This window comes from Thalassophryne amazonica, chromosome 13, assembly GCF_902500255.1.
Source record: "Thalassophryne amazonica chromosome 13, fThaAma1.1, whole genome shotgun sequence".
Classification (NCBI taxonomy): Eukaryota; Metazoa; Chordata; class Actinopteri; order Batrachoidiformes; family Batrachoididae; genus Thalassophryne; species Thalassophryne amazonica.
The window spans coordinates 3,605,235-3,633,016 of NC_047115.1; the positions used below are offsets into that span (position 1 = coordinate 3,605,235).

Sequence of the window (27,782 nt, forward strand, 5' to 3'; positions counted from 1 at the left end):
TCTATCTCACTCACAGAGTTTAGGTAGCTACTCTGCACTGTGTTGGTATATGGCATTGGAGAACATAACAAAGAAGGAATCGTATCCTTAAACCTAGTTACAGCGCTTTCAGAAAGACTTCTACTGTAATGAAACTTATTCTCCACTGCTGGGTAGTCTATTAAAGTAAATGTAAATGTTATTAAGAAATGATCAGACAGAAGGGGGTTTTCAGGGAATACTGTTAAGTCTTCAATTTCCATACCATAAGTCAGAACAAGATCTAAAGTATGGTTAAAGTGGTGGGTGGACTCATTTATATTTTGAGCGAAGCCAGTTGAGTCTAATAATAGATTAAATGCAGTGTTGAGGCTGTCATTCTCAGCATCTATGTGGATGTTAAAATCACCCACTATAATCATCTTATCTGAGCTAAGCACTAAGTCAGACAAAAGGTCTGAAAATTCACAGAGAAACTCACAGTAACGACTAGGTGGACGATACATAATAACAAATAAAACTGGTTTTTGGGACTTCCAATTTGGATGGACAAGACTAAGAGTCAAGCTTTCAAATGAATTAAAGCTCTGTCTAGGTTTTTGATTAATTAATAAGCTGGAGTGGAAGATTGCTGCTAATCCTCCCCCTCGACCCGTGCTACGAGCATTCTGACAGTTAGTGTGACTCGGGGGTGTTGACTCATTTGAACTAACATATTCATCCTGTTGTAACCAGGTTTCTGTAAGGCAGAATAAATCAATATGTTGATCAATTATTATATCATTTACTAACAGGGACTTAGAAGAGAGAGACCTAATGTTTAATAGACCACATTTAACTGTTTTAGTCTGTGGTGCAGTTGAAGGTGCTATATTATTTTTTCTTTTTGAATTTTTATGCTTAAATAGATTTTTACTGGGAGCAGGCACCGTCTCTACGGGCATGGGGTATTGGGGGGATGGCAGGGGGAGAGAAGCTGCAGAGAGGTGTGTAAGACTACAACTCTGCTTACTGGTCCCAACGCTGGATAGTCACGATTTGGAGGGTTTAATAAAATTGGTCAGATTTCTAGAGATGAGAGCTGCTCCATCCAAAGTGGGATGGATGCCGTCTCTCCTAACAAGACCAGGTTTTCCCCAGAAGCTTTGCCAGTTATCTATGAAGCTCACCTCATTTTTTGGACACCACTCAGACAGCCAGCAATTCAAGGAGAACATGCGGCTAAACATGTCACTCCCGGTCCGATTGGGGAGGGGCCCAGAGAAAACTACAGAGTCCGACATTGTTTTTGCAAAGTTACACACCGATTCAATATTAATTTTAGTGACCTCCGATTGGCGTAACCGGGTGTCATTACTGCCAACGTGAATTACAATCTTACCAAATTTACGCTTAGCCTTAGCCAGCAGTTTCAAATTTCCTTTAATGTCGCCTGCTCTGGCCCCCAGAAGACAATTGACTATGGTTGCTGGTGTCGCTAACTTCATATTTCTCAAAACAGAGTCGCCAATAACCAGAGATTGTTCCTTGGCGGGTGTGTCGCAGAGTGGGAAAAACGGTTAGAAATGTGAACGGGTTGGTGGCTTCTGTTTAGGACTACGCTTCCTCCTCACAGTCACCCAGTCGGCCTGCTTTCCCGGCTGCTCGGGATCTGCTGGGGGACAGTTAACTGTGGCTGAGCTACCTTGGTCCACACCAACTACAGGGGCCTGGCTAGCTGTAGGATTTTCCAAGGTCTGGAGCCGAGTCTCCAATTCGCCCAGCCTGGCCTCCAAAGCTACGAATAAGCTACACTTGTTACAAGTACCATTACTGCTAAAGGAGGCCGAGGAATTACTAAACATTTCACACCCAGAGCAGAAAAGTGCGGGAGAGACAGGAGAAGCCGCCATGCTAAACCGGCTATGAGCTAGTAGCTGCGCTAAGCTAGCGGATTCCTAAAAACACACAAAGTGAATAATGTGTAAATAATTTAGAGGTGATTCAGCAGAGGGAGTGCTTTAGTTAAGGCACGTCAAGATTACACTATGAAACAAATCGTTATCTAGTTATCTAGATCAATCTAACTACGCAGATTAACAGCTAACAGATACAGCAAAGCACCGCTGTGCTCCGGAACAGGAAGTGATACAATACCGCAGTGAGAGCCAACCACCAGTAGAGGCAATCAAGAGACACTAACCACTAGACAAGAGAATGCAGTTACTCAAAAAGCAAAGTGAACAGGACCCAACTAAAAGATTAACTTAAAGCCACAGTGATCTAAATAAAATTCCAAAACTAAAGATGAACAAAACCCAAGACCTAATAAATAAGAAATAAAATAAAACCCCAACACCAAGGAATTAAACCAGGAACCAAACGCAAGTACTGAAAAGGGGATCAACAAGAAAATAAATGCCAAGACAAAACTAGAACAGAACTTACAAGTGACAAAAGTAATAATAAACAGATAATTCAACATATGACAAGAGAAAAACAAACGGATGTCCTTTAAGTTGAAGAGATTGAAGTGATTGAAAATGGGAGTGGAATAGTTTGTTTTTTTGTTGTTGTTGTTTTTTGTTTCTTTCTTTGCACTCCTTCTGATGAATAGATGATGTTACTTTGGGTTAAAGGGGTAGGCCTTAAAAGCTTTACTTCGGCCTACACCCTTTCAGGCACACTGAGGCATTGTCAGTCCATTTTCTTTGTCAGTCCATTGTCTTTTTCAGTGTCAATCCATCTTCTTTTCATTGTAAGTTTTGTTTGTTGTTTTGTGTGTGTGCTGAATAAATTCATTCATTCATTCAAAAAAAAAAATGGGTGATAAAACTAAAGATTGGCTGGGCGGAAACGCGATACATGTCTAAAGTAAGATGAACAGGAAATAACTGATAGAGAGAAAATAAAACCAGTGACAAAAGTATTACACACAGGAACGAGATAATCAGAACCAAACTATGATGAAACTTGACAAATGACTAAAATATAATGACCAGATAAATACAATAGGGGACAAAGCATGACAGGTAGACAGGTTGCGGCCTTTAAGATCTTCTGACTGGCACCTTGGAGAAGATCTGTGGGATGAATTTGTGATGTCATATCAGTCTGTCACATGACATCTGTGACGTTGATTAAAACCAGAAAGAAATCTCATCTGTTGTTTGTGTTTGTAAACAAGACCTTTTTTTTTTCCTGTTCCTCTTATGTCACTGTCAAATCATGTGCACTATGGAGTTCCAGTTTTGGTGGTAAAACATTACTTCAGTGGTCATCAGTCTGTGGATAAGAACTACTGTAGACCAGCAGGAGTTGATCCAGATGCTCAACTGAACTTGTCTGTGCTCAGGAGCTACGGGACAGGAACGATGAGCTGAGCTCAGAGTTGACATTCCTGAAGAGTCACACGAGCGCCAAAAAGTCCAGAAGGTCTGCAGGAGATGAAGCCGCACTGAGCTGGACTGAACGACACTCGAGCAGTTGCTGAGTCAGACTCTGGTACGCTGATACACACCATTTATTAGCTTCAGCCACTAATGGCCTGTCGGTCCGTCAAACAAAATCTCAGTGACTCATCCCGGGCAGCTGCAGGTACAAAGTGATAAAGTTAGATACGGCTGGTGGTCATCTCCAGTTTTGGACCTCAGATTTTAGTTATTTATTTATTTTAAGCCTTGATCTTCAACATGACCTTGATTTGAGACATTGAGCTCTTTTTCTCAGTGAGGAAAGGTCAGTGACCCTGACAGTGTAGCTGCTGCATTGATCTTTGTTGTACCAGTGGATGTCCGCTGGAGAAGCTGAGTGTCTGTGACCTCTTGGACTCAGCCATCAGCAGTGAGTCTGTGGTGAGATTCACTGCCCCCGGCGTTGATGGGTGTGCATGCAGCCTGTGATGTTGACAGATATCTGGGCTGTAGCCTATGGAGTTATGGACAGAGGTGTAGGATGATGCTGAATTCTTTACAGGAGAACGAAGGTCCAGAGCCTATACACTTCTAGTGCTTCTAAGCAGTCATGAATAAAATCAGCCGCCTGTCTCTTGTGTACGCCCGAACCAGTCACCTAAGATGATGCCTTGGTGGTTTTGGTGCTTGGTTTCTCCAGTGAGTCCTGGGGACCGGACGTCAGCGGGTCTCAGCCCAGGCCTCACGGTGTCAGCTCAGGGAGGTGAGGTGGTCCTTGAGGACTGTTTTAGCCACATACAGAAACTGATTAAAGGACAGAGAGAAACTTTGAACAAATGTGTTGTTTATTTTAACTGCTCATTCCTGCTGAACTGGTCTGCCGTGTTGGGGACACGCCCACCTCACACACCTGGTTCGGGTTCAGAGCTGTGCAGGGTTTCAGTGGGGTTTTGAGGTTTTCTTCACGTTACACAGTGAGTCTGACTTTTCCTTCCTGTTCCACCCTTAAAGCTGCTTCACACTGTGTGTGGATGCTTTTTTCTTCTTAATTATTGCGCCTGTGAAGACATTATTTGACACTGACTCATGTCTCAGGGTGAGGACAGATGAAACCATAACACACCTCTGTCCAATCAAATGCTGCCGTCGGGACAATGTCCAGTCAAATACCACTAATCCCAGTGTGTGTATGTTTGCCTTCATGTGTGGTTTGTGTACTTTGTGTCACCTTTCAGAGGTGACGGTTTGCGTCTTTGTGGTGTGTTTCAGACGACACAGACCTGAAGCGTGGCTCCTCTCCTCTGCTCCACAGCAAGCTGCAGCCTGACAATAAGATGGGTGAGAAGCTGAAGTTGATCTCCACGTGTGTGTAAAATGATCTGTGCTCTGTTCTGCTCGGTGGACAGTGACTCCATGTTTCTGTGTGTTTCAGCCCAGAGGACAGTGGACAGCGTCTCTGGTCCTGCTGTCAGCATTCAGACTGAACTGGCTCTGGAACAGCTGAAGCAGAAACACAGTGAGGAGCTGCAGCAGCTGCACATCCAGCTGGACACGCAGGTACGACGCCCAAAAAGACACGAACAGAAGAAGCCAGATCAGTTCCTGGGACTGTTTTTCTGTAAAAATTTTCCATCTGAAGCAGAAACTCAAAGCACTTTACACACACACACACACACAGACCGCTGCACAGCGGTGTTCAGCACACAGTGAGCCACACAACGTTTCTCCAGGACCAAGGTGCTACATAGAATAAACTACGCAATTCAACAAGTGCATGTTTGCAGTAAGATGTGCAGTGACGCAAGAATTACAATAAGCAGTGTTGCCACAGTTACTTTCAAAAAGTAATCTGATTACTGATTACGCCTTGAAAAAGTAGCTTAGTTACTTTACTGATTACTCAATTGGAAAAGTAACTAAGTTAGATTACTAGTTACTTTTTTTAGTTACTTTCCCCAGCTGTCGACAACAACCCTCTGCCACCTCAACATGACAATGATACCTGTTTGCCAAAACTCACTTTATAGTCACCCTTTCTTGACTTCACTGAAAATAAATACTTGTTTATAAAAAGTAAAATAAAGACCTCTCTCTTGACCTCATATTTAACTGCTGACAGCACTGTAACAGTAAAACTTGCCATTTCTAACCTACATTGTTTATAAATGTAACTATTAAATTCTTTCTAACATTTTTCTAACATTTAAATTCTCTATAAACATTTTACTTGTCAAAATTATTATTATTATAAGTAGTATTAGTAGTATTAGTAGTTGTAGTAAAAAAAGGCTTCAAAACTGGACCTTTAATCTAGGGGTGTTGTGGGGGGGGGGGGGCACATCCTTGCCCCACGCCCCCATTCCATCTGGATTCACCAGTGAAGTCTCGTTCCCTCACAATGAGAGAGAGAGACAGAGTGAGAGAGAGAGAGAGAGAGAGAGAGGGAGGAGGAAAAAGTGAAGAGATGCTCCACACTAAAAAAAAAAAAGAAGAAGCAGCGAAGCAATTTTAATCGACGATCTTCTTCACCACACAATTTCGTGAAACAGTAAAGTGTGAAAAACGGATTTCTTTTTATTATTTTTGTTTCTGCACCAACGACACCAGATCAAATTAATTGTATGTGAGAACTTACTTGCAATAAATTCGATTCTGATTTGACAATCAAATCAGTCCAGGTTTAGCTCTTGTACAATCAAGACAATTAGGGGTTATATTGTTTTTAAAAAGTCGGCAATCCCACTCAGAAATGTTAAAAAGAAAAAACTAAACTATCAACATGACAGTAAAACTCTGACTGGATTAAAGGTACAGTATGTCATTTTTAAGGAAGAGAGCAAATGTTATGTCCATCAAATATTAATGTGTTTTTAAACTTTTCAATGTCATTTATTTTATTAACTTAGACAGAAACATGCAAAAAGAACTTTGATATTACAACATAAGTGTCATTTTTTTTTTTTTTTTGTCTATTATTCTTGCTTTCAATGCATCTAAAACCAGTCAAAATGACTCGCGACGCGCTGCCTTGAGTGATAATTGCCAACAGCACCGCTATACTAAAGATTTCTGGGGTGAACCCCGAAAGCCCATCGCAACAAAACGCAGCCGCACAACAAACTTATTCCAGTATCTAAAACAGAGGCATCCAGCTGCATGGGAGAAATGCTACACTTTACGAGGGTAACAAGAGCGCAAACTCCCGCTAAAAACCAGCTTACTCTGGTGGAATAATTTACCCAAGAGTATTTTTTAAATCAAAAGAACAGTTGGAGCCTCACTTCACCAGGAGCTTCACCAGGAGGTAAGTAGGGGTTAGTTTTAAGTTTTTGATAAAATAAAAGCAAAACTTGTTCTGAGTTATCTCTCTCATTTGTATTAAATGTTTTCTTTTAAAAAGTAGGGGGGAAAAAATCTGAAAAAAAAAATCAAAATCAAATCAATTTTATTTATATAGCGCCAAATCACAACAAACAGTTGCCCCAAGGCGCTTTATATTGTAAGGCAAAAGCCATACAATAATTACAGAAAAACCCCAACGGTCAAAACGACCCCCTGTGAGCAAGCACTTGGTGACAGTGGGAAGGAAAAAAACTCCTTTTTAACAGGAAGAAACCTCCAGCAGAACCAGGCTCAGGGAGGGGCAGTCTTCTGCTGGGACTGGTTGGGGCTGAGGGAGAGAACCAGGAAAAAGACATGCTGTGGAGGAGAGCAGAGATCAATCACTAATGATTAAATGCAGAGTGGTGCATACAGAGCAAAAAGAGAAAGAAACACTCAGTGCATCATGGGAACCCCCCAGCAGTCTAAGTCTATAGCAGCATAACTAAGGGATGGTTCAGGGTCACCCGATCCAGCCCTAACTATAAGCTTTAGCAAAAAGGAAAGTTTTAAGCCTAATCTTAAAAGTAGAGAGGGTGTCTGTCTCCCTGATCTGAATTGGGAGCTGGTTCCACAGGAGAGGAGCCTGAAAGCTGAAGGCTCTGCCTCCCATTCTACTCTTACAAACCCTAGGAACTACAAGTAAGCCTGCAGTCTGAGAGCGAAGCGCTCTATTGGGGTGATATGGTACTACGAGGTCCCTAAGATAAGATGGGATCTGATTATTCAAAACCTTATAAGTAAGAAGAAGAATTTTAAATTATATTCTAGAATTAACAGGAAGCCAATGAAGAGAGGCCAATATGGGTGAGATATGCTCTCTCCTTCTAGTCCCCGTCAGTACTCTAGCTGCAGCATTTTGAATTAACTGAAGGCTTTTCAGGGAACTTTTAGGACAACCTGATAATAATGAATTACAATAGTCCAGCCTAGAGGAAATAAATGCATGAATTAGTTTTGTTTTTCAGCATCACTCTGAGACAAGACCTTTCTAATTTTAGAGATATTGCGCAAATGCAAAAAAGCAGTCCTATGTATTTGCTTAATATGCGCATTGAAGGCCATATCCTGATCAAAAATGACTCCAAGATTTCTCACAGTATTACTGGAGGTCAGGGTAATGCCATCCAGAGTAAGGATCTGGTTAGACACCATGTTTCTAAGATTTGTGGGGCCAAGTACAATAACTTCAGTTTTATCTGAATTTAAAAGCAGGAAATTAGAGGTCATCCATGTCTTTATGTCTGTAAGACATTCCTGCAGTTTAACTAATTGGTGTGTGTCCTCTGGCTTCATGGATAGTTAAAGCTGGGTATCATCTGCGTAACAATGAAAATTTAAGCAATTCTTTCTAATAATACTGCCTAAGGGAAACATGTATAAAGTGAATAAAATTGGTCCTAGCACAGAACCTTGTGGAACTCCATAATTAACCTTAGTCTGTGAAGAAGGCTCCCCATTTACATGAACAAATTGTAATCTATTAGATAAATATGATTCAAACCACTGCAGCGCAGTGCCTTTAATACCTATGGCAAATCGAATTTTTTCTGAAAAAATCTGAGATTTTATTTTTAGGCCAAATCGCCCAGGCCTAGCAGTATGCATGGCTGGAAAAGAACACAGCATTCCAAGAAAAACACTTGCTACCTACAGTAAAATGTGGAGGTGGTTCCATCATGCTGTGGGGCTGTGTGGACAGTGCAGGTACTGGGAGTCTTGTTGAGGGTCACATGGATTCCAGTCAATATCAGCAGATTCTTGAAACAATGTTCATGAATCAAAGACAAAGATGAAGTTGCGCCAGGGCTGGATCTGTCAACAAGACAACAACCCTAAACACTGCTCAAAATCTACTAAGGCATTCATGCAGAGGAACAAGTACAACGTTCTGGAATGACCATCTCAGTCCCCAGACCTGAATATTATTGAAAATCTGTGGTGTGATTTTAAGCGGGCTGCCCATGCTCGGAAACCAACAAACCTGAGATGTTTTGTAAAGAAGAATGGTCCAAAATACCTTCAACCAGAATCCAGACTCCCATTGGAAGCGTTTAGAGGCTGTTATTTCTCCAAAAGGAGGATCTACTAAATATTGATGTATTTCTTCTGTTGGGGTGCCCAAATTTATGCACCTGCCAAATTTTGTTTAAAGAATTATTGCACACTTTCTGTAAATCCTATAAACTTCATTTCACTTCTCAAATATCACTGTGTTTGTCTGCTATATGATATATTTAACTGAAATTGCTGATCCAAACAACCAATCATTTATAAAGGAAAATCAACAGAGGTGCCCAAAATTTTACATACAACTGTACATGATTTTTACAACCATTCTTTTCCTCCAGGTGAATTATTATGAGCGCAGTCTGGAGGTGATGAGGCAGAGCATGGAGGTGGAACGCAAAGACATCTCTCAGGCCTTCAAGGTAGGAAACTGACATGAACCTCATGAGGGACTTTGGTCAGTTGCATGGTTAGTGTGACTCTAATCCCTGATAAAACCAGAGCTCCAGATTTCCAGCGTTCATCTTCAGTCAAATTGACAAACCCTGAAACCTAGTTCCTGTAGGAGGTGTTAAAGAGTCTTGGTGTTGCCCCTCAGATGGAGATCAGTGAGTTGGAGGAGCAGAAGGCTCAGGCTGAGCAGCAGGCGAAGCAGCTGAAGGAGGCGCTGGACAAACTGCATGTCCAGTCTGCAGGAGGAGCAGGAGGCTGGACCCCCGAACAGCAGCGCAGGTGAGGAGGAAACACTCATCCAGGGCCGGGGTCAGTGTTATAAGGCCGCCCCGAGTGACCCACTCCACAGTCCACGTGGGTCTCGTACTCCCTCTACAGCTTTCTGAGTCTGCCCTGGGTTCTGTCCCAAGTCTCAAAAACCTTGAACCTGGCCTCCACGAGGCAGTATAACAGTGGCTCCTTTAGTTCGATCTGGACGTCCGAGGTCCATCTCCAATCTTCAGGTCCTGATCCACCAGCCATATCACACCTGGATGGTTCCTGTCAGGATGAGTCCCAGTCCAGACCTGAATCAGTTCCATTTGTGCACTACTAATGATCTGACTGTTAAAGTTACATGATAAAGCTGAGTCCACACCTTTAGCCTGTCCAGAACCAATGTGTCCGACAAACAGGTGGAAAGGTTCTGATGGACATAAACTGTGTTGGTCCAGGATGCAGCGGGAGCGAGCGGAGTTGGAACAGAACTTTGCCAGGGAGATCAGTAACCTGGTCCAGAGACTGAGTGCGGAGAAGGATCAGCTGGAGGCTGAGCTGAAGCTCAAGATGGACCAGGAAGTGATGCTTGTCAGGTGGGTGGTTACCATTAACCATTAACTGTTCCCATGGTTATGCACAGTTTAGGTTTTTTTAGTTCAGTGACTTTATGCATCTTCTTCTTCATTTTTGTTTCATCCTTTGTATCGGGCTACGCCGATTTTACTCACACAGCTCAAAAACTAAATTCTCAGTGACCTGACAGCGGTCTGAGTCCAACCGACCACGGTCAGACTGAGTCCGAGTCCCCACAGACCAGGAGCCCCAAACCTTTTATCAAACAACTTCTAATCCTACCAACATGTTTTAGATGCACACAACCAGCACATACGTATAATAATAGATCGTGTTCCAAGTGGGACAAGTGGGTGTTAAGACATTTCTCAGCATTAGGTTTGGGTTTTTGTTTTTGTGATATGAACGTTTTGCTAACTTAGCTAGCTAAAGACTTGATCATGAACGGTGTCAGTACCAGATCCATTCTGCACTTGTGTGAAACAGCTTTAAGGAGACACAAAATAATGTCAAAGCTGCTATTGTTTTTATTTTATGAGTCGTGGTATCATGACTGTGATGGCAGTTTGTACCAGAGCATCACAGATCTGGTTGTGATGAACAGAGAAGCAAAGTACCCCCAGATCCCAGCATGCAGTGGGAGGAGGTGATTGTACCTGGTGCGAGTGTGTGCACAGGAAACCACTGATACACCTGTTTATAAAGTTATGTTACCTTGTGTCCACTTCTCGTAAACGCTGGGACTCTGTCCTCAATGGACTCAGCTGGTTTGGGGACCACTGACCTTAAACCGGACTGGTCTGAAGGTTGAAACACAGAGGACATTTCATTCGGGGAAAAGATGGCCTGTTGGGCGGCACACTAGGTTTGAATTTACAGAGCATCCAGAAAGTATTCACAGCACTTCACTTTTTCCACATTTTGTTATGTTATAGCCTTATTCCAAAATGGAGTAAATTGATTTTTTGTCAAGTCCTTTTGACAAAGGACTTGTCTTGGCAGGTTTCAGATGACTCACATGGAAAGTGGGATGGATTTTCAGGGATCTTGGAAGACGAAGACGGACAGAAACAGGATTAATAATTTTGGGAACGTGCCAACGAACCTGGGAGCCATTTTCTGGGGCACTCCTCACAGTGACAGGTGACATGTAAACAGCAAGACCCGTTGACCCAGGGCATAGGATGGCGCAGTTGACCTCTTGCGATCTGCCACTTTCTTGTAACTTTCTGAAGACCTTAACAAAGTTCTCCAGGTCTGCTCCCAGGTTCGCCAACACCACATTATGAGTCCGAGGGCTGAGGGAACAGGTGAATGTAAATCTGTGGGGGGAAACAGAGAAGGTTGATGACCAAACACAACATAAAATGGGGAGTAACCAGAAGCAGAATTGGGGAGACTGTTATGGGTGAGTTTAATCCATGGTAGTTGAGAAGACCAGGAGGAGGTAAACTGAGAAGCTAGGATCCAGAGTCCTTTTTCTAATTCCTGATTGAGGCATTCAGTTTGACCATTAGCTTGTGGATGATATCCTGATGTAAGACTGGACGTGACCCCTGAGGAGACGGCTAAATTCCCTCCAGAACTGAGAGACAAACTGTGGGCCCTGGTCAGAGACTATATCCTGAGTTAAACCGTGTAATCTGAAGACATGAGTGAGTAAAGCTACAGCGGTGTCTTTGGCAGAGGACAGCTTAGGCAGAGGTACAAAATGAACCATTTTCGAGAATCTATCAACCACAGTCATTATCACCGAGTTGCCCTTCAAGGGGCGGCAACCCCGTCATGAAATCAACCAAAATATGAGACCATGATGAACAGGCACGGCAACAGAGCACCCGCAGGTGGGCGTGTTGACGACTTATGCATGGCGCAGAAGGAACAAGCATTGACATACTCTCTAACATCAGCTAACATTTCTGGCCACCAAAATCTTTGCTTCAGTACATACATGGTTCTCTGAATACCGGGATGACACGAGAAACAGTTATCATGACCCCAACGAATTACCTCACCCCTAAGTGAAGCTGGAACGAACAGTTTACCAACTGGGCATCCCGAGGGGTTCAGTGTATCACCCACAATGGACTTAAGTTTGGATTCAATGTCCCAGGTAAGTGCAGACACAAAACGGGTTTCCGGAAGGAGCTGCACGTTGAGTCGCTTAGCCGGGCGGAGATACGTTAGATTTTTATGTTCGGTCTAGACTAAGAATGGCACTTGTGCTCCCTCTAACCAATGACCCCACTCCTTCAAGGCCACTTTTACCGCTAGCAGTTCACGGTCTCCAATGCTGTAGTTACGTTCAGCAGCCGAAAGCTTTTTGGACAGAAAAGCACAGGGATGTAAATTATTGTCGCTGGCCTTCATTTGGAAGAGAACGGCCCCGACACCAATGTCAGATCAACTTCGACCATGAACTGCCAGGCGGGGTCAGGAAGGAGCAGCATGGGGGCCATAGTAAAGCAATTCTTTAGGTTCCGGAATGCCTCCTCGCACTCAAGGGTCCACACAAAGGACCGTAGTGAGGAGGTCACGTTATATAAAGGAGCAGCTATGGAACTGAAGTTGCGAATAATTGTGTGGTAGAAGTTGGCGAAGCCGAGGAACCTCTGGATGTCCTTGTGACAACTGGGAACCATCCAGTCCCACATTGCAGCTACCTTAGCTGGATCCATTTGGATCTCTCCCTCCGAAATAAGAAAACCCAGGAAAGATATGGTAGACTTATGAAACTCACACTTTTCCGCTTTACATAAAGACTGTTTGTAACAGGGGTTTTGAAGCACGGCGCGGGACCTGGCTGGGTGTGGGGTCAATATCGGGGGAATAAATAAGAATGTCATTGAGATACACAAAGATGCATTTGTTGAGATACTAATGTCATTCACTAAATTTTGGAACACTGCAGGAGTATTTGTGAAACCAAACAGCATTACTAAATATTCGTAGTGGCCGGTAGTGGTGTTGAAAGCGGTTTTCCATTCATCCCCAGTACGGATCCTAACCAAATGGTACGCGTTGCGTAGATTCAGTTTGGTAAATACCTTAGCCCCCTCTAAAAGCTCAAACACGGAGGAGATGAGACGTAGAGGGTACCGATTCTTTGCGGTGACTTCACTAAGTCCTGGGTAGCTAATACAGGGGTGAAGAGGTTTAACCTTCTTTTGTACAAAGAAAAACCCCGCCCCTGCAGGCGAGGATGAGGGACGAATCAAACCAGCCATGAGGGATTCCTGGATATAGTCATTGATCGCAACCCGTTCCGAAAGAGAGAACAGCTTCCCCTGGGGGGACGGGTAGCCCCTGGGAGGAGGTCTATAGAGCAGTCATACTCACGGTGGGGCAGCAGTGACTTGCCTAGCCTAGCCGACTAGCCTGAGCTTTGCTAAGACTAAGCGAGATCATGTAACAGGTACTCCCACTAGATCAGAATGAAATACAGTAGATGGTGCAACAGGTTCAGACAGACAGGAATTACTACAAGCAGGACCCCACGCATTAATCCTACCCTTGGTCCAATCAAGACTAAGTCTATGGCGTTGTAACCAGGGGTGCCCAGTATTACTAAGTGAGTCATGTTATCAAAGACATGGAAGCTAATAAGTTCAGAATGGTTTTCAGAAATGTTCATACAAACTGACTGTGATTTTGAGCCAATTCGCGGCCATCCACCGCGTGAACCACCAGGGGGCGTAATAGCCAGTGCAATTTAAGGATCTTCTGGTCTCAAGCCCAACGCCTTAACCACTAGACCATCACCTCCCCACTGTGTGATCAAATGACCGGACTGTCCACAGTAATAGCACAGTCCCTCCACATGGTGTTGCTCTTGCGCTTCGATTGAGAGGCATGTTCGTCCTACTTGCAGCGCGGTGAGAAGTGTTGAACCCGGCATGATTGGAGGTCAAGGATCATTCAGACGAGGAGACGGCCCGTTGCGTTGGATGATGGTTCTCCCGGCAATGGACAGTCAGAGAGGTGGCGATCATTCCAGATTGCCAGCACAGTGAGCTCATCAAGGTTGTCTGCCAGATCTGCAGCGACAAGTTGATTCTGGATGCTGTTGTTCAGTACCCTGGAAGAACAGGACAGTGCCACAGGATTCCACTCACTCTTCATGGCCAGAATGCGGGAGTCTATGGTGTAGTCGGCTACCCAGCAATTACCTTGCTTCAGCCTCATCAGCGGGCGCGCCACCTCGTGCCCTGGAGAAGTATGCTGAAACACCTGCTGCAGAGAGCTGGTGAAGGCCAAAAGGGAGGAGGCAGGAGGGAGAGTTGCGGCTCCACTCAGCCATAGCCATGTTACAGCCGGCCGGTCAGGTGAATTTTCATCTTTGCCTTCTCAGACAGAAACATTGATGACATTAGCTCAAAGTGGAACTCACATTGCGTGATGAACGGCTTAACTTCCCCAGGCTCTGCAGAAAAACGCTCAGGGCGAGAGAGTTGGTTGCAAAAATCAGGGATGGGCACAGAAGCCGGCGGGGCTGCTGATGGTCCCGGAAGTAGTGTGGTGGCGGGAAACCGTGTTGGTTGAAGCCTGACGTTCATGGTTGACAACAGTTGCTCCATTTGAGAGCTCACAGAGGCATGAAGCAGTCTTTGCCATTTAGCAAGTTTGTTTAAAACCAGAGTTCAGAGCAGCAAACTGGTCCTCTTGCTGAGCTAAGTGCCGGCTATGGTGGCGTACCGCCGGCTGAAAGCGTTGTGTCTACTGTGTCCATCAGTGGCCAGATCGATCTATCAGGTTTGACTGGCAAAGCAAGCTGGGCACAAATGCAGGATGCTGAAACACAGCTCTGTAGTTGAGACGTTAGCTGGAATCTGTACACAGAAAGGCAGTCCAAAGAAAGGCAGTCCAAAATGAGCAACAGCACAAAAACATCAGGCTTACACGTGGTGAAGGCAAACAGGCAGGGTGGTCGAAAAAACTGAGTGAGGCAACAATAGCAAGGCAAAAACACACAAACAGGGCTGGAAGGAAGGCACAAGGCATATCAATCTGGCGAGGGACAAGACCAAACTGTGAGGCTTAAATAGCACGCGTGTGATGAGCTGCAAATCAAGAACAGGTCTGTTGAGAAACTTCCGCAACCAGGGTGTGGCCAGACAGAGAGAGAGACAAGAAAGAACAGGACAGAGAAAACCCAAGCAGAAAGACAGAGCAAGAGAGAAGACAGAACACAAAACCAATCAAACATAAAAATAAAATATACCAAATGAAATCCAAATTCTGACACGACCACACCCAAGACTGATGTTCCTTGTACTAATGCTCTTGTTGAACTGCCTTTTTGTGTACTGGACCACGTTTGCTGTTAAACTAAACTATTTTTACACACAGAGCTTTTTGTTCGAGTCCCGCATTTGTGTCTAGCCATCTCTGTCTACTAAGCCTGATACAGGGAGGTGACCAAGAACCCGATGGTCACTCTCAGAGCTCCAGCTTTCTTCTGTGGAGAGAGGAGAACCTTCCAGAAGGTCAGCCATCTCTGCAGCAATCCACCAATCAGGCCTGTATGGTAGAGTTTCCAGACGGAAGCCACTCCTTAGTAAAAGGCACATGGCAGCCCACCTGGAGATTAACAAAAGGCACGTGAAGGACTCTTGGACCAGGAGAAACAAAATTCTGTGGTCTTTTGAGACAAAGATTGAACTCTTTGGCGTCATGTTTGGAGGAAACCAGGCACCATCCCTACAGTGAAGCATGGTGGTGGCAGCATCATGCTGTGGGGATGTTTTTCAGCAGCAGGAACTGGGAAACTAGTCAGGATTGAGAGAAAGATGAATGCAGCAATGTACAGAGACATCCTGGATGAAAACCTGCTCCAGAGTGCTCTTGACCTCAGACTGGGGCGACAGTTCATCTTTCAGCAGGACAATGACCCTAAGCACACAGCCAAGATAACAAAGGAGTGGCTTCTTGGACATCTCTGTGAATGTCCTTGAGTGACCCAGCCAGAGCCCAGACCTGAATCTGACTGAACATCTCTGGAGAGATCTGAAAAAGTCTGTGCACCGACGCTCCCCATCCAACCTGATGAGCTTGGAGGTGCTGCAAAGAGGAATGGAACAAACTGCCCAAAGATAAGTGCACCAAGCTTGTGGCATCATATTCAAGAAGACTTGAGCCTGTAATTGCTGCCAAAGGTGCATCAACAAAATATTGAACAAAGGCTGTGAATACTATGGACAAGTGATTTCTTTTTGCAATAAATAAATAAATAAATAAAAATAGTAATAATAATAATACATTTCAGAGGAGCCCAGAGCCCAGCTGAGGACCACCCAGGAGGATTTTGACAGGGAGAAGATGATGATGGTGGAGCAGCTGATGGAGCTGGAGAACATTCAAGATTGAAACAGCTTTATTGATCCCTAAAAGGGCAATTCATCTTCACACCCAGTTACCTCAAGCAAAAATACAGCAATTAATCCACAACTATTACTAGTCAAAGGTAATAATGGCACACATCAGAATTAAAACAGCTGCACATATACATTTGATTTGTTTATGTACGCTAAGCTTTGAAACACTCCGTCATCCAAATTGAGGCAATGCGTGTGTGGGGGCTGCAGCAGCATTTCTGCCACGCAGCCAAGCTCGGGGGGAGTGGCAGAGTGGAGGCCGGGGGGGGGGGTGCGTCATGTGTGCAGATGAGTTCATATCAGTCTCTGTCCGTGTATGCGTAAAGTCTGGAGTGGCCTTGACGACTGCAGACTATAGGGGAGGGCAAATGAAAAGGAGCCAGATGCTTCACCAAGGCCGTTGAAATCAATCAATCAATCAACTTTTTTCTTATATAGCGCCAAATCACAACAAACAGTTGCCCCAAGGCGCTCCATATTGTAAGGCAAGGCCATACAATAATTATGAAAAACCCCAACGGTCAAAACGACCCCCTATGAGCAAGCACTTGGCAACAGTGGGAAGGAAAAACTCCCTTTTAACAGGAAGAAACCTCCAGCAGAACCAGGCTCAGGGAGGGGCAGTCTTCTGCTGAGACTGGTTGGGGCTCAGGAAAAAAACCAGGAAAAGACATGCCGTGAAGGGGGGCAGAGATTGATCACTAATGATTAAATGCAGAGTGATGCATACGGAGCAAAAAGAGAAAGAAACAGTGCATCATGAGAACCCCCCCACAATCTACATCTAAAGCAGCATAACCAAGGGATGGTCCAGGGTCACCCGATCCAGCCCTAACTATAAGCCTTAGCGAAAAGGAAAGTTTTAAGCCTAATCTTAAAAGTAGAGAGGGTATCTGTCTCCCTGATCTGAATTGGGAGCTGGTTCCACAGGAGAGGAGCCTGAAAGCTGAAGGCTCTGCCTCCCATTCTACTCTTACAAACCCTAGGAACTACAAGTAAGCCCGCAGTCTGAGAGCGAAGCGCTCTAATGGGGTAATATGGTACTACGAGGTCCCTAAGATAAGATGGGACCTGATTATTCAAAACCTTATAAGTAAGAAGAAGAATTTTAAATTCTATTCTAGAATTAACAGGAAGCCAATGAAGAGAGGCCAACACGGGTGAGATATGCTCTCTCCTGCTAGTCCCCGTCAGTACTCTAGCTGCAGCATTCTGAACCAACTGAAGGCTTTTTAGGGAACTTTTAGGACAACCTGATAATAATGAATTACAATAGTCCAGCCTAGAGGAAATAAATGCATGAATTAGTTTTTCAGCATCACTCTGAGACAAGACCTTTCTGATTTTAGAGATATTGCGTAAATGCAAAAAGGCAGTCCTACATATTTGTTTAATATGCGCTTTGAATGACATATCCTGATCAAAAATGACTCCAAGATTTCTCCCAGTATTACTAGAGATCAGGGAAATGCCATCCAGAGTAACGATCTGGTTAGACACCATGCTTCTAAGATTTGTGGGGCCAAGTACAATAACTTCAGTTTTATCTGAGTTTAAAAGCAGGAAATTAGAGGTCATCCATGTCTTTATGTCTGTAAGACAATCCTGCAGTTTAGCTGATTGGTGTGTATCCTCTGGCTTCATGGATAGATAAAGCTGGGTATCATCTGCGTAACAATGAAAATTTAAGCAATACCGTCTAATAATACTGCCTAAGGGAAGCATGTATAAAGTGAATAAAATTGGTCCTAGCACAGAACCTTGTGGAACTCCATAATTAACTTTAGTCTGTGAAGAAGATTCCCCATTTACATGAACAAACTGTAATGTATTAGACAAATATGATTCAAACCACCGCAGCGCAGTGCCTTTAATACCTATGAAATGCTCTAATCTCTGTAATAAAATTTTATGGTCAACAGTATCAAAAGCAGCACTGAGGTCCAACAGAACAAGCACAGAGATAAGTCCACTGTCCGAAGCCATAAGAAGATCATTTGTAACCTTCACTAATGCTGTTTCTGTACTATGATGAATTCTAAAACCTGACTGAAACTCTTCAAATAGACCATTCCTCTGCAGGTGATCAGTTAGCTGTTTTACAACTACCCTCTCAAGAATCTTTGAGAGGAAAGGAAGGTTGGAAATTGGCCTATAATTAGCTAAGATAGCTGGGTCAAGTGATGGCTTTTTAAGTAATGGTTTAATTACTGCCACCTTAAAGGCCTGTGGTACATAACCAACTAACAAAGATAGATTGATCATATTTAAGATTGAAGCATTAAATAATGGTAGGACTTCCTTGAGCAGCCTGGCAGGAATGGGGTCCAATAAACATGCCGATGGTTTGGACGAAGCAACCAATGAAAATAACTCAGACAGAACAACCGGAGAGGAAAGAGTCTAACCAAATACCGGCATCACTGAAAGCAGCCAAGATAACGATACATCTTTGGGATGGTTATGAGTAATTTCTTCTCTAATAGTCAAAATTTTGTTAGCAAAGAAAGTCATGAAGTCATACTAGTTAAAGTTAATGGAATACTCAGCTCAATAGAGCTCTGACTCTTTGTCAGCCTAGCTACAGTGCTGAAAAAGAACCTGAGGTTATTCTTATTTTCTTCAATTAGTGATGAGTAGAAAGATGTCCTAGCTTTACGGAGGGCTTTTTTATAGAGCAACAAACTCTTTTTCCAGGCTAAGTGAAGATCTTCTAAATTAGTGAGACGCCATTTCCTCTCCACTTACGGGTTATCTGCTTTAAGCTACGAGTTTGTGAGTTATACCACGGAGTCAGACACTTCTGATTTAAAGCTCTCTTTTTCAGAGGAGCTACAGCATCCAAAGTTGTCTTCAAAGAGGATGTAAAACTATTGACGAGATACTCTAACTCCCTTACAGAGTTTAGGTAGCTACTCTGCTCTGTGTTGGTATATGACATTAGAGAACATAACGAAGTAATCATATCCTTAAACCTAGTTACAGCGCTTTCTGAAAGACTTCTAGTGTAATGAAACTTATTCCCCACTGCAGGGTAAATGTAAATGTTATTAAAAAATGATCAGACAGAAGGGAGTTTTCAGGGAATACTGTTAAGTCTTCTATTTCCATACCATAAGTCAGAACAAGATCTAAGATATGATTAAAGTGGTGGGTGGACTCATTTACTTTTTGAGCAAAGCCGATAGAGTCCAATAATAGATTAAATGCAGTGTTGAGGCTGTCATTCTCAGCATCTGTGTGGATATTAAATCGCCCACTATAATTATCTTATCTGAGCTAAGCACTAAGTCAGACAAAAGGTCTGAAAATTCACAGAGAAACAGTAACGACCAGGTGGACGATAGATAATAACAAATAAAACTGGTTTTTGGGACTTCCAATTTGGATGGACAAGACTAAGAGACAAGCTTTCAAATGAATTAAAGCTCTGTCTAGGTTTTGATTAATTAATAAGCTGGAATGGAAGATTGCTGCTAATCCTCCGCCACGGCCCGTGCTACGAGCGTTCTGACAGTTAGTGTGACTCGGGGGTGTTGACTCATTTAAACTAACATATTCATCCTGCTGTAACCAGGTTTCTGTTAGGCAGAATAAATCAATACGTTGATCAATTATTATATCATTTACCAACAGGGACTTAGAAGAGAGAGACCTAATGTTTAATAGACCACATTTAACTGTTTTAGTCTGTGGTGCAATTGAAGGTGCTATATTATTTTTCTTTTTGAATTTTTATGCTTAAATAGATTTTTGCTGGTTATTGGTGGTCTGGGAGCAGGCACCGTCTCTACGGGGATGGGGCAACGAGGGGATGGCAGGGGGAGAGAAGCTGCAGAGAGGTGTATAAGACACAGCTCTGCCTCCTGGTCCCAACGCTGGACAGTCACAGTTTGGAGGATCCAAGAAAATTGGCCAGATTCTAGAAATGAGAGCTGCTCCATCTAAAGTGGGATGGATGCCGTCTCTCCTAACAAGACCAGGTTTTCCCCAGAAGCTTTGCCAATTATCAATGAAGCCCACCTCATTTTTTGGACACCACTCAGACAGCCAGCAATTCAAGGAGAACATGCGGCTAAACATGTCACTCCCGGTCTGATTGGGGAGGGGCCCAGAGAAAACAACAGAGTCCGACATTGTTTTTGCAAAGTTACACACCAATTTAATGTTAATTTTAGTGACCTCCGATTGGCGTAACCGAGTGTCATTACTGCCGACGTGAATTACAATCTTACCAAATTTACGCTTAGCCTTAGCCAGCAATTTCAAATGTCCTTCGATGTCGCCTGCTCTGGCCCCCGGAAGACAATTGACAATGGTTGCTGGTGTTGCTAACTTCACATTTCTCAAAACAGAGTCGCCAATAACCAGAGTTTGATCCTCGGCGAGTGTATCGTCGAGTGGGGAAAAACGGTTAGAGATGTGAACGGGTTGACGGTGTACACGGGGCTTCTGTTTAGGGCTACGCTTCCTCCTCACAGTCACCCAGTCAGCCTGCTTTCCCGACTGCCCGGGATCTGCCAGGGGGGAACTAGCGGCGGCTAAGCTACCTTGGTCCGCACCGACTACAGGGGCCTGGCTAGCTGTAGAATTTTCCACGGTGCGGAGCCGAGTCTCCAATTCGCCCAGCCTGGCCTCCAAAGCTACGAATAAGCTGCACTTATTACAAGTACCGTTACTGCTAAAGGAGGCCGAGGAATAACTAAACATTTCACACCCAGAGCAGAAAAGTACGGGAGAGACAGGAGAAGCCTCCATGCTAAATCGGCTAAGAGCTAGTAGCTACGCAACCTAGCGGATTCCTAAAAACACACAAAGTGAATAATGTGTAAATAATTTAAAGGTGATTCAGCAGAAGGAGTGCCCCAATCAAGGCACCAAACAGGCCATGAAGCAGCACAGGCAACGCACGACAACGGTGCTAAAATAAAATAAAAATCAACTAAACACGCTGTGGAGCAGCACAGATAACGCACGACAACAGTGCTAAAAGAGAAAAAAAATAAAAAATAAATTAAAAAAAAAATAAAAAAATAAAAACGAAAGCGTTGGCAAGCTAACTAGCTTGCTAACGCTTTCGTTTTAATAAAAGTTAGCTGATAAAAGTGCTCCGTCGCGATGTTTCGACCGTTAGAGGTCTTCCTTAGGCGTTGGAGCACAGTAAAAAAGTAAAAAAAAAAAGTAAAAAGGTAAAAAAGTAAAAAAAGTAAAAAAGTCTTGAAAAAGACTGTTAATTCAAGTCCAAAGCAGCAGGTAGCAGTCTCTGTGTAAACAGTCCCAACAGAGAGCCAAAATTCTGATGCCCAGATGATATACTGAGGATATATAAGGATATATAAGGATATATAATGATATACTGAGGATATATAAATCCTTCTGGAGGAAAACAAACGGGGCATTTTAACCTTTGGTCGCTGATAAGGCCGCCATGTTTGGCTTAGGCAGAGAAGCACAGAGTTCCAATATGGCCTCTCTTTAACTGTCCAGATCCAATTGTGAATATTCACTGGTCTCCAACATCAATTCCTTTGCAAGGCAGACATTTGCTCCGAGATGATTTCCAGTTTGCATTTAAGTTCAAGCGTTATCGCAGTCTGAGATTGTACCACCTTGCCTACCTCATTAATTAAGTAGAGACGGTGCCTGCTCCCAGACCACCAATAACCAGCAAAAATCTATTTAAGCATAAAAATTCAAAAATAAAAAATAATATAGCACCTTCAACTGCACCACAGACTAAAACAGTTAAATGTGGTCTATTAAACATTAGGTCTCTCTCTTCTAAGTCCCTGTTGGTAAATGATATAATAATTGATCAACATATTGATTTATTCTGCCTAACAGAAACCTGGTTACAGCAGGATGAATATGTTAGTTTAAATGAGTCAACACCCCCGAGTCACACTAACTGTCAGAATGCTCGTAGCACGGGCCGAGGCGGAGGATTAGCAGCAATCTTCCATTCCAGCTTATTAATTAATCAAAAACCCAGACAGAGCTTTAATTCATTTGAAAGCTTGTCTCTTAGTCTTGTCCATCCAAATTGGAAGTCCCAAAAACCAGTTTTATTTGTTATTATCTATCGTCCACCTGGTCGTTACTGTGAGTTTCTCTGTGAATTTTCAGACCTTTTGTCTGACTTAGTGCTTAGCTCAGATAAGATAATTATAGTGGGTGATTTTAACATCCACACAGATGCTGAGAATGACAGCCTCAACACTGCATTTAATCTATTATTAGACTCTATTGGCTTTGCTCAAAAAGTAAATGAGTCCACCCACCACTTTAATCATATCTTAGATCTTGTTCTGACTTATGGTATGGAAATAGAAGACTTAACAGTATTCCCTGAAAACTCCCTTCTGTCTGATCATTTCTTAATAACATTTACATTTACTCTGATGGACTACCCAGCAGTGGGGAATAAGTTTCATTACACTAGAAGTCTTTCAGAAAGCTGTTGGGAAGGTGTCGTAGCACGGACCCACAACAGGGGGCGCAAAAGAACGGACAATGAGTAAGCCAAAAGATAACAATTTACTGTTGTGACAATACACAACTAAAAATACAGAAATTGCAAAGTCAATTAACACCAGGTGACGTGTGGGCAGGCTCGAAGATAGAAGACCCCGACGAGAGAGAGGCCGCGTCCCACACGGCCTCCACCACCAACGGCCTGAAGAACACCGGAGCCGCCAAGTCCCGAATCCCCAGGTGACCTCTGTCTTCGGCTGTCGACCCTGGTACTGCTGGCAAAAAGCAGAGACAAGATGAATGAGTGTAAATCCTTACACTCAGTGGTCTACAGTCTGTACACAGTTAGGAGGAGGACCTCCACCTCCGAATCACACACTCGTGCAGCTCCTAGTGTTACCACTTATCTGTAGCGCAGTCGTCATCGTCACGCCACACGCCAATTCCCAGATAAGGGCGAACACCACAGGATACCGGCTGCAACAGAAGTTTAGAATCCACTCAATGATATGAGTCAGCAGAGAAGTTACCTCTCGGTAGTCGATTTCTCGGCGGGGAGGTGGAGTTGCAGTCCGGCTTAAGTACTGGTGTAGATGAGTGACAGCTGGTGTGATGAGTGACAGCTGTCACTTCCTCTGGGTCTGGCGCCCTCTCGTGCTTGGAGCCCGCACTCCAAGCAGGGCGCCCTCTGGTGGTGGTGGGCCAGCAGTACCTCCTCTTCAGCGGCCCACACAACAAAAGCGCTGTAACTAGGTTTAAGGATATGATTCCTTCTTTATGTTCTCTAATGCCATATACCAACACAGTGCAGAGTAGCTACCTAAACTCTGTAAGGGAGATAGAGTATCTCGTCAATAGTTTTACATCCTCATTGAAGACAACTTTGGATGCTGTAGCTCCTCTGAAAAAGACAGCTTTAAATCAGAAGTGTCTGACTCCGTGGTATAACTCACAAACTCGTAGGTTAAAGCAGATAACCCGTAAGTTGGAGAGGAAATGGTCTTGTTAGGAGAGACGGCATCCATCCCACTTTAGAGGGAGCAGCTCTCATTTCTAGAAATCTGGCCAATTTTTTGGGATCCTCCAAACTGTGACTGTCTAGCGTTGGGACCAGGAGGCAGAGCTGTGGTCTTATACACCTCTCTGCAGCTTCTCTCCCCCTGCCATCCCCCTATTACCCCATCCCCGTAGAGACGGTGCCTGCTCCCAGACCACCAATAACTAGCAAAAATCTATTTAAGCATAAAAATTCAAAAAGAAAAAATAATATAGCACCTTCAATTGCACCACAGACTAAACAGTTAAATGTGGTCTATTAAACATTAGGTCTCTTTCTTCTAAGTCCCTGTTGGTAAATGATATAATAATTGATCAACGTATTGATTTATTCTGCCTAACAGAAACTTGGTTACAGCAGGATGAATATGTTAGTTTAAATGAGTCAACACCCCCGAGTCACACTAACTGTCAGAATGCTCGTAGCACGGGCCGGGGCGGAGGATTAGCAGCAATCTTCCATTCCAGCTTATTAATTAATCAAAAACCTAGACAGAGCTTTAATTCATTTGAAAGCTTGTATCTTAGTCTTGTCCATCCAAATTGGAAGTCCCAAAAACCAGTTTTATTTGTTATTATCTATCGTCCACCTGGTCGTTACTGTGAGTTTCTCTGTGAATTTTCAGACCTTTTGTCTGACTTAGTGCTTAGCTCAGATAAGATAATTATAGTGGGCGATTTTAACATCCACACAGATGCTGAGAATGACAGCCTCAACACTGCATTTAATCTATTATTAGACTCTATCGGCTTTGCTCAAAAAGTAAATGAGTCCACCCACCACTTTAATCATATTTTAGATCTTGTTCTGACTTATGGTATGGAAATAGAAGACTTAACAGTATTCCCTGAAAACTCCCTTTTGTCTGATCATTTTTTAATAACATTTACATTTACCCTGATGGACTACCCTGCAGTGGGGAATAAGTTTCATTACACTAGAAGTCTTTCAGAAAGCGCTGTAACTAGGTTTAAGGATATGATTCCTTCTTTATGTTCTCTAATGTCATATACCAACACAGAGCAGAGTAGCTACCTAAACTCTGTAAGGGAGTTAGAGTATCTTGTCAATAGTTTTACATCCTCATTGAAGACAACTTTGGATGCTGTAGCTCCTCTGAAAAAGAGAGCTTTAAATCAGAAGTGTCTGACTCCGTGGTATAACTCACAAACTCGTAGCTTAAAGCAGATAACCCGTAAGTTGGAGAGGAAATGGCGTCTCACTAATTTAGAAGATCTTCACTTAGCCTGGAAAAAGAGTTTGTTGCTCTATAAGAAAGCCCTTCGTGAAGCTAGGACATCTTTCTACTCATCACTAATTGAAGAAAATAAGAACAACCCCAGGTTTCTTTTCAGCACTGTAGCCAGGCTGACAAAGAGTCAGAGCTCTATTGAGCTGAGTATTCCATTAACTTTAACTAGTAATGACTTCATGACTTTCTTTGCTAACAAAATTTTGACTATTAGAGAAAAAATTACTCATAACCATCCCAAAGATGTATCGTTATCTTTGGCTGCTTTCAGTGATGCCGGTATTTGGTTAGACTCTTTCTCTCCGATTGTTCTGTCTGAGTTATTTTCATTAGTTACTTCATCCAAACCATCAACATGCTTATTAGACCCCATTCCTGCCAGGCTGCTCAAGGAAGTCCTACCATTATTTAATGCTTCAATCTTAAATATGATCAATCTATCTTTGTTAGTTGGTTATGTACCACAGGCCTTTAAGGTGGCAGTAATTAAACCATTACTTAAAAAGCCATCACTTGACCCAGCTATCTTAGCTAATTATAGGCCAATCTCCAACCTTCCTTTTCTCTCAAAGATTCTTGAGAGGGTAGTTGTAAAACAGCTAACTGATCACCTGCAGAGGAATGGTCTATTTGAAGAGTTTCAGTCAGGTTTTAGAATTCATCATAGTACAGAAACAGCATTAGTGAAGGTTACAAATGATCTTCTTATGGCTTCGGACAGTGGACTTATCTCTGTGCTTGTTCTGTTGGACCTCAGTGCTGCTTTTGATACTGTTGACCATAAAATTTTATTACAGAGATTAGAGCATGTCATAGGTATTAAAGGCATTGCGCTGCGGTGGTTTGAATCATATTTGTCTAATAGATTACAGTTTGTTCATGTAAATGGGGAATCTTCTTCACAGACTAAAGTTAATTATGGAGTTCCACAAGGTTCTGTGCTAGGACCAATTTTATTCACTTTATACATGCTTCCCTTGGGCAGTATTATTAGACGGTATTGCTTAAATTTTCATTGTTACGCAGATGATACCCAGCTTTATCTATCCATGAAGCCAGAGGATACGCACCAATTAGCTAAACTGCAGGATTGTCTTACAGACATAAAGACATGGATGACCTCTAATTTCCTGCTTTTAAACTCAGATAAAACTGAAGTTATTGTACTTGGCCCCACAAATCTTAGAAGCATGGTGTCTAACCAGATCGTTACTCTGGATGGCATTTCCCTGATCTCTAGTAATACTGTGAGAAATCTTGGAGTTATTTTTGATCAGGATATGTCATTCAAAGCGCATATTAAACAAATATGTAGGACTGCCTTTTTGCATTTACGCAATATCTCTAAAATCAGAAAGGTCTTGTCTCAGAGTGATGCTGAAAAACTAATTCATGCATTTGTTTCCTCTAGGCTGGACTATTGTAATTCATTATTATCAGGTTGTCCTAAAAGTTCCCTAAAAAGCCTTCAGTTGGTTCAGAATGCTGCAGCTAGAGTACTGACGGGGACTAGCAGGAGAGAGCATATCTCACCCGTGTTGGCCTCCCTTCATTGGCTTCCTGTTAATGCTAGAATAGAATTTAAAATTCTTCTTCTTACTTATAAGGTTTTGAATAATCAGGTCCCATCTTATCTTAGGGACCTCATAGTACCATATTACCCCATTAGAGCGCTTCGCTCTCAGACTGCGGGCTTACTTGTAGTTCCTAGGGTTTGTAAGAGTAGAATGGGAGGCAGAGCCTTCAGCTTTCAGGCTCCTCTCCTGTGGAACCAGCTCCCAATTCAGATCAGGGAGACAGATACCCTCTCTACTTTTAAGATTAGGCTTAAAACTTTCCTTTTCGCTAAGGCTTATAGTTAGGGCTGGATCGGGTGACCCTGGACCATCCCTTGGTTATGTTGCTTTAGACGTAGACTGTTTCATAATTATTGTATGGCCTTGCCTTGCAATGTGGAGCGCCTTGGGGCAACTGTTTGTTGTGATTTGGCGCTATACAAGAAAAAAGTTGATTGAAGTTGATTGATTGAAATGGCGTCTCACTAATTTAGAAGATCTTCACTTAGCCTGGAAAAAGAGTCTGTTGCTCTATAAAAAAGCCCTCCGTAAAGCTCGGACATCTTACTACTCATCACTAATTGAAGAAAATAAGAACAACCCCAGGTTTCTTTTCAGCACTGTAGCCAGGCTGACAAAGAGTCAGACCTCTATTGAGCTGAGTATTCCATTAACTTTAACTAGTAATGACTTCATGACTTTCTTTGCTAACAAAATTTTAACTATTAGAGAAAAAATTACTCATAACCATCCCAAAGACGTATTGTTATCTTTGGCTGCTTTCAGTGATGCCGGTATTTGGTTAGACTCTTTCTCTCCGATTGTTCTGAGTTATTTTCATTAGTTACTTCATCCAAACCATCAACATGTTTATTAGACCCCATTCCTACCAGGCTGCTCAAGGAAGCCCTACCATTATTTAATGCTTCGATCTTAAATATGATCAATCTATCTTTGTTAGTTGGCTATGTACCACAGGCTTTTAAGGTGGCAGTAATTAAACCATTACTTAAAAAGCCATCA

At 43.0% G+C, this 27,782-nt stretch overlaps 1 protein-coding gene across 1 annotated transcript in view; it reads left to right on the forward strand.

Annotated features, from left to right (window-relative positions):
* The window catches only part of LOC117523308 (ninein-like), a 142,377-nt gene that overhangs the window by 98,779 nt on the left and 15,816 nt on the right, over nt 1-27,782 (forward strand). The window contains 7 exon segments of the mRNA XM_034184796.1: nt 3,314-3,442; nt 3,444-3,462; nt 4,641-4,709; nt 4,804-4,928; nt 9,104-9,184; nt 9,361-9,494; nt 9,929-10,066. Coding sequence (XP_034040687.1) covers nt 3,314-3,442; nt 3,444-3,462; nt 4,641-4,709; nt 4,804-4,928; nt 9,104-9,184; nt 9,361-9,494; nt 9,929-10,066 — 695 coding nt within the window.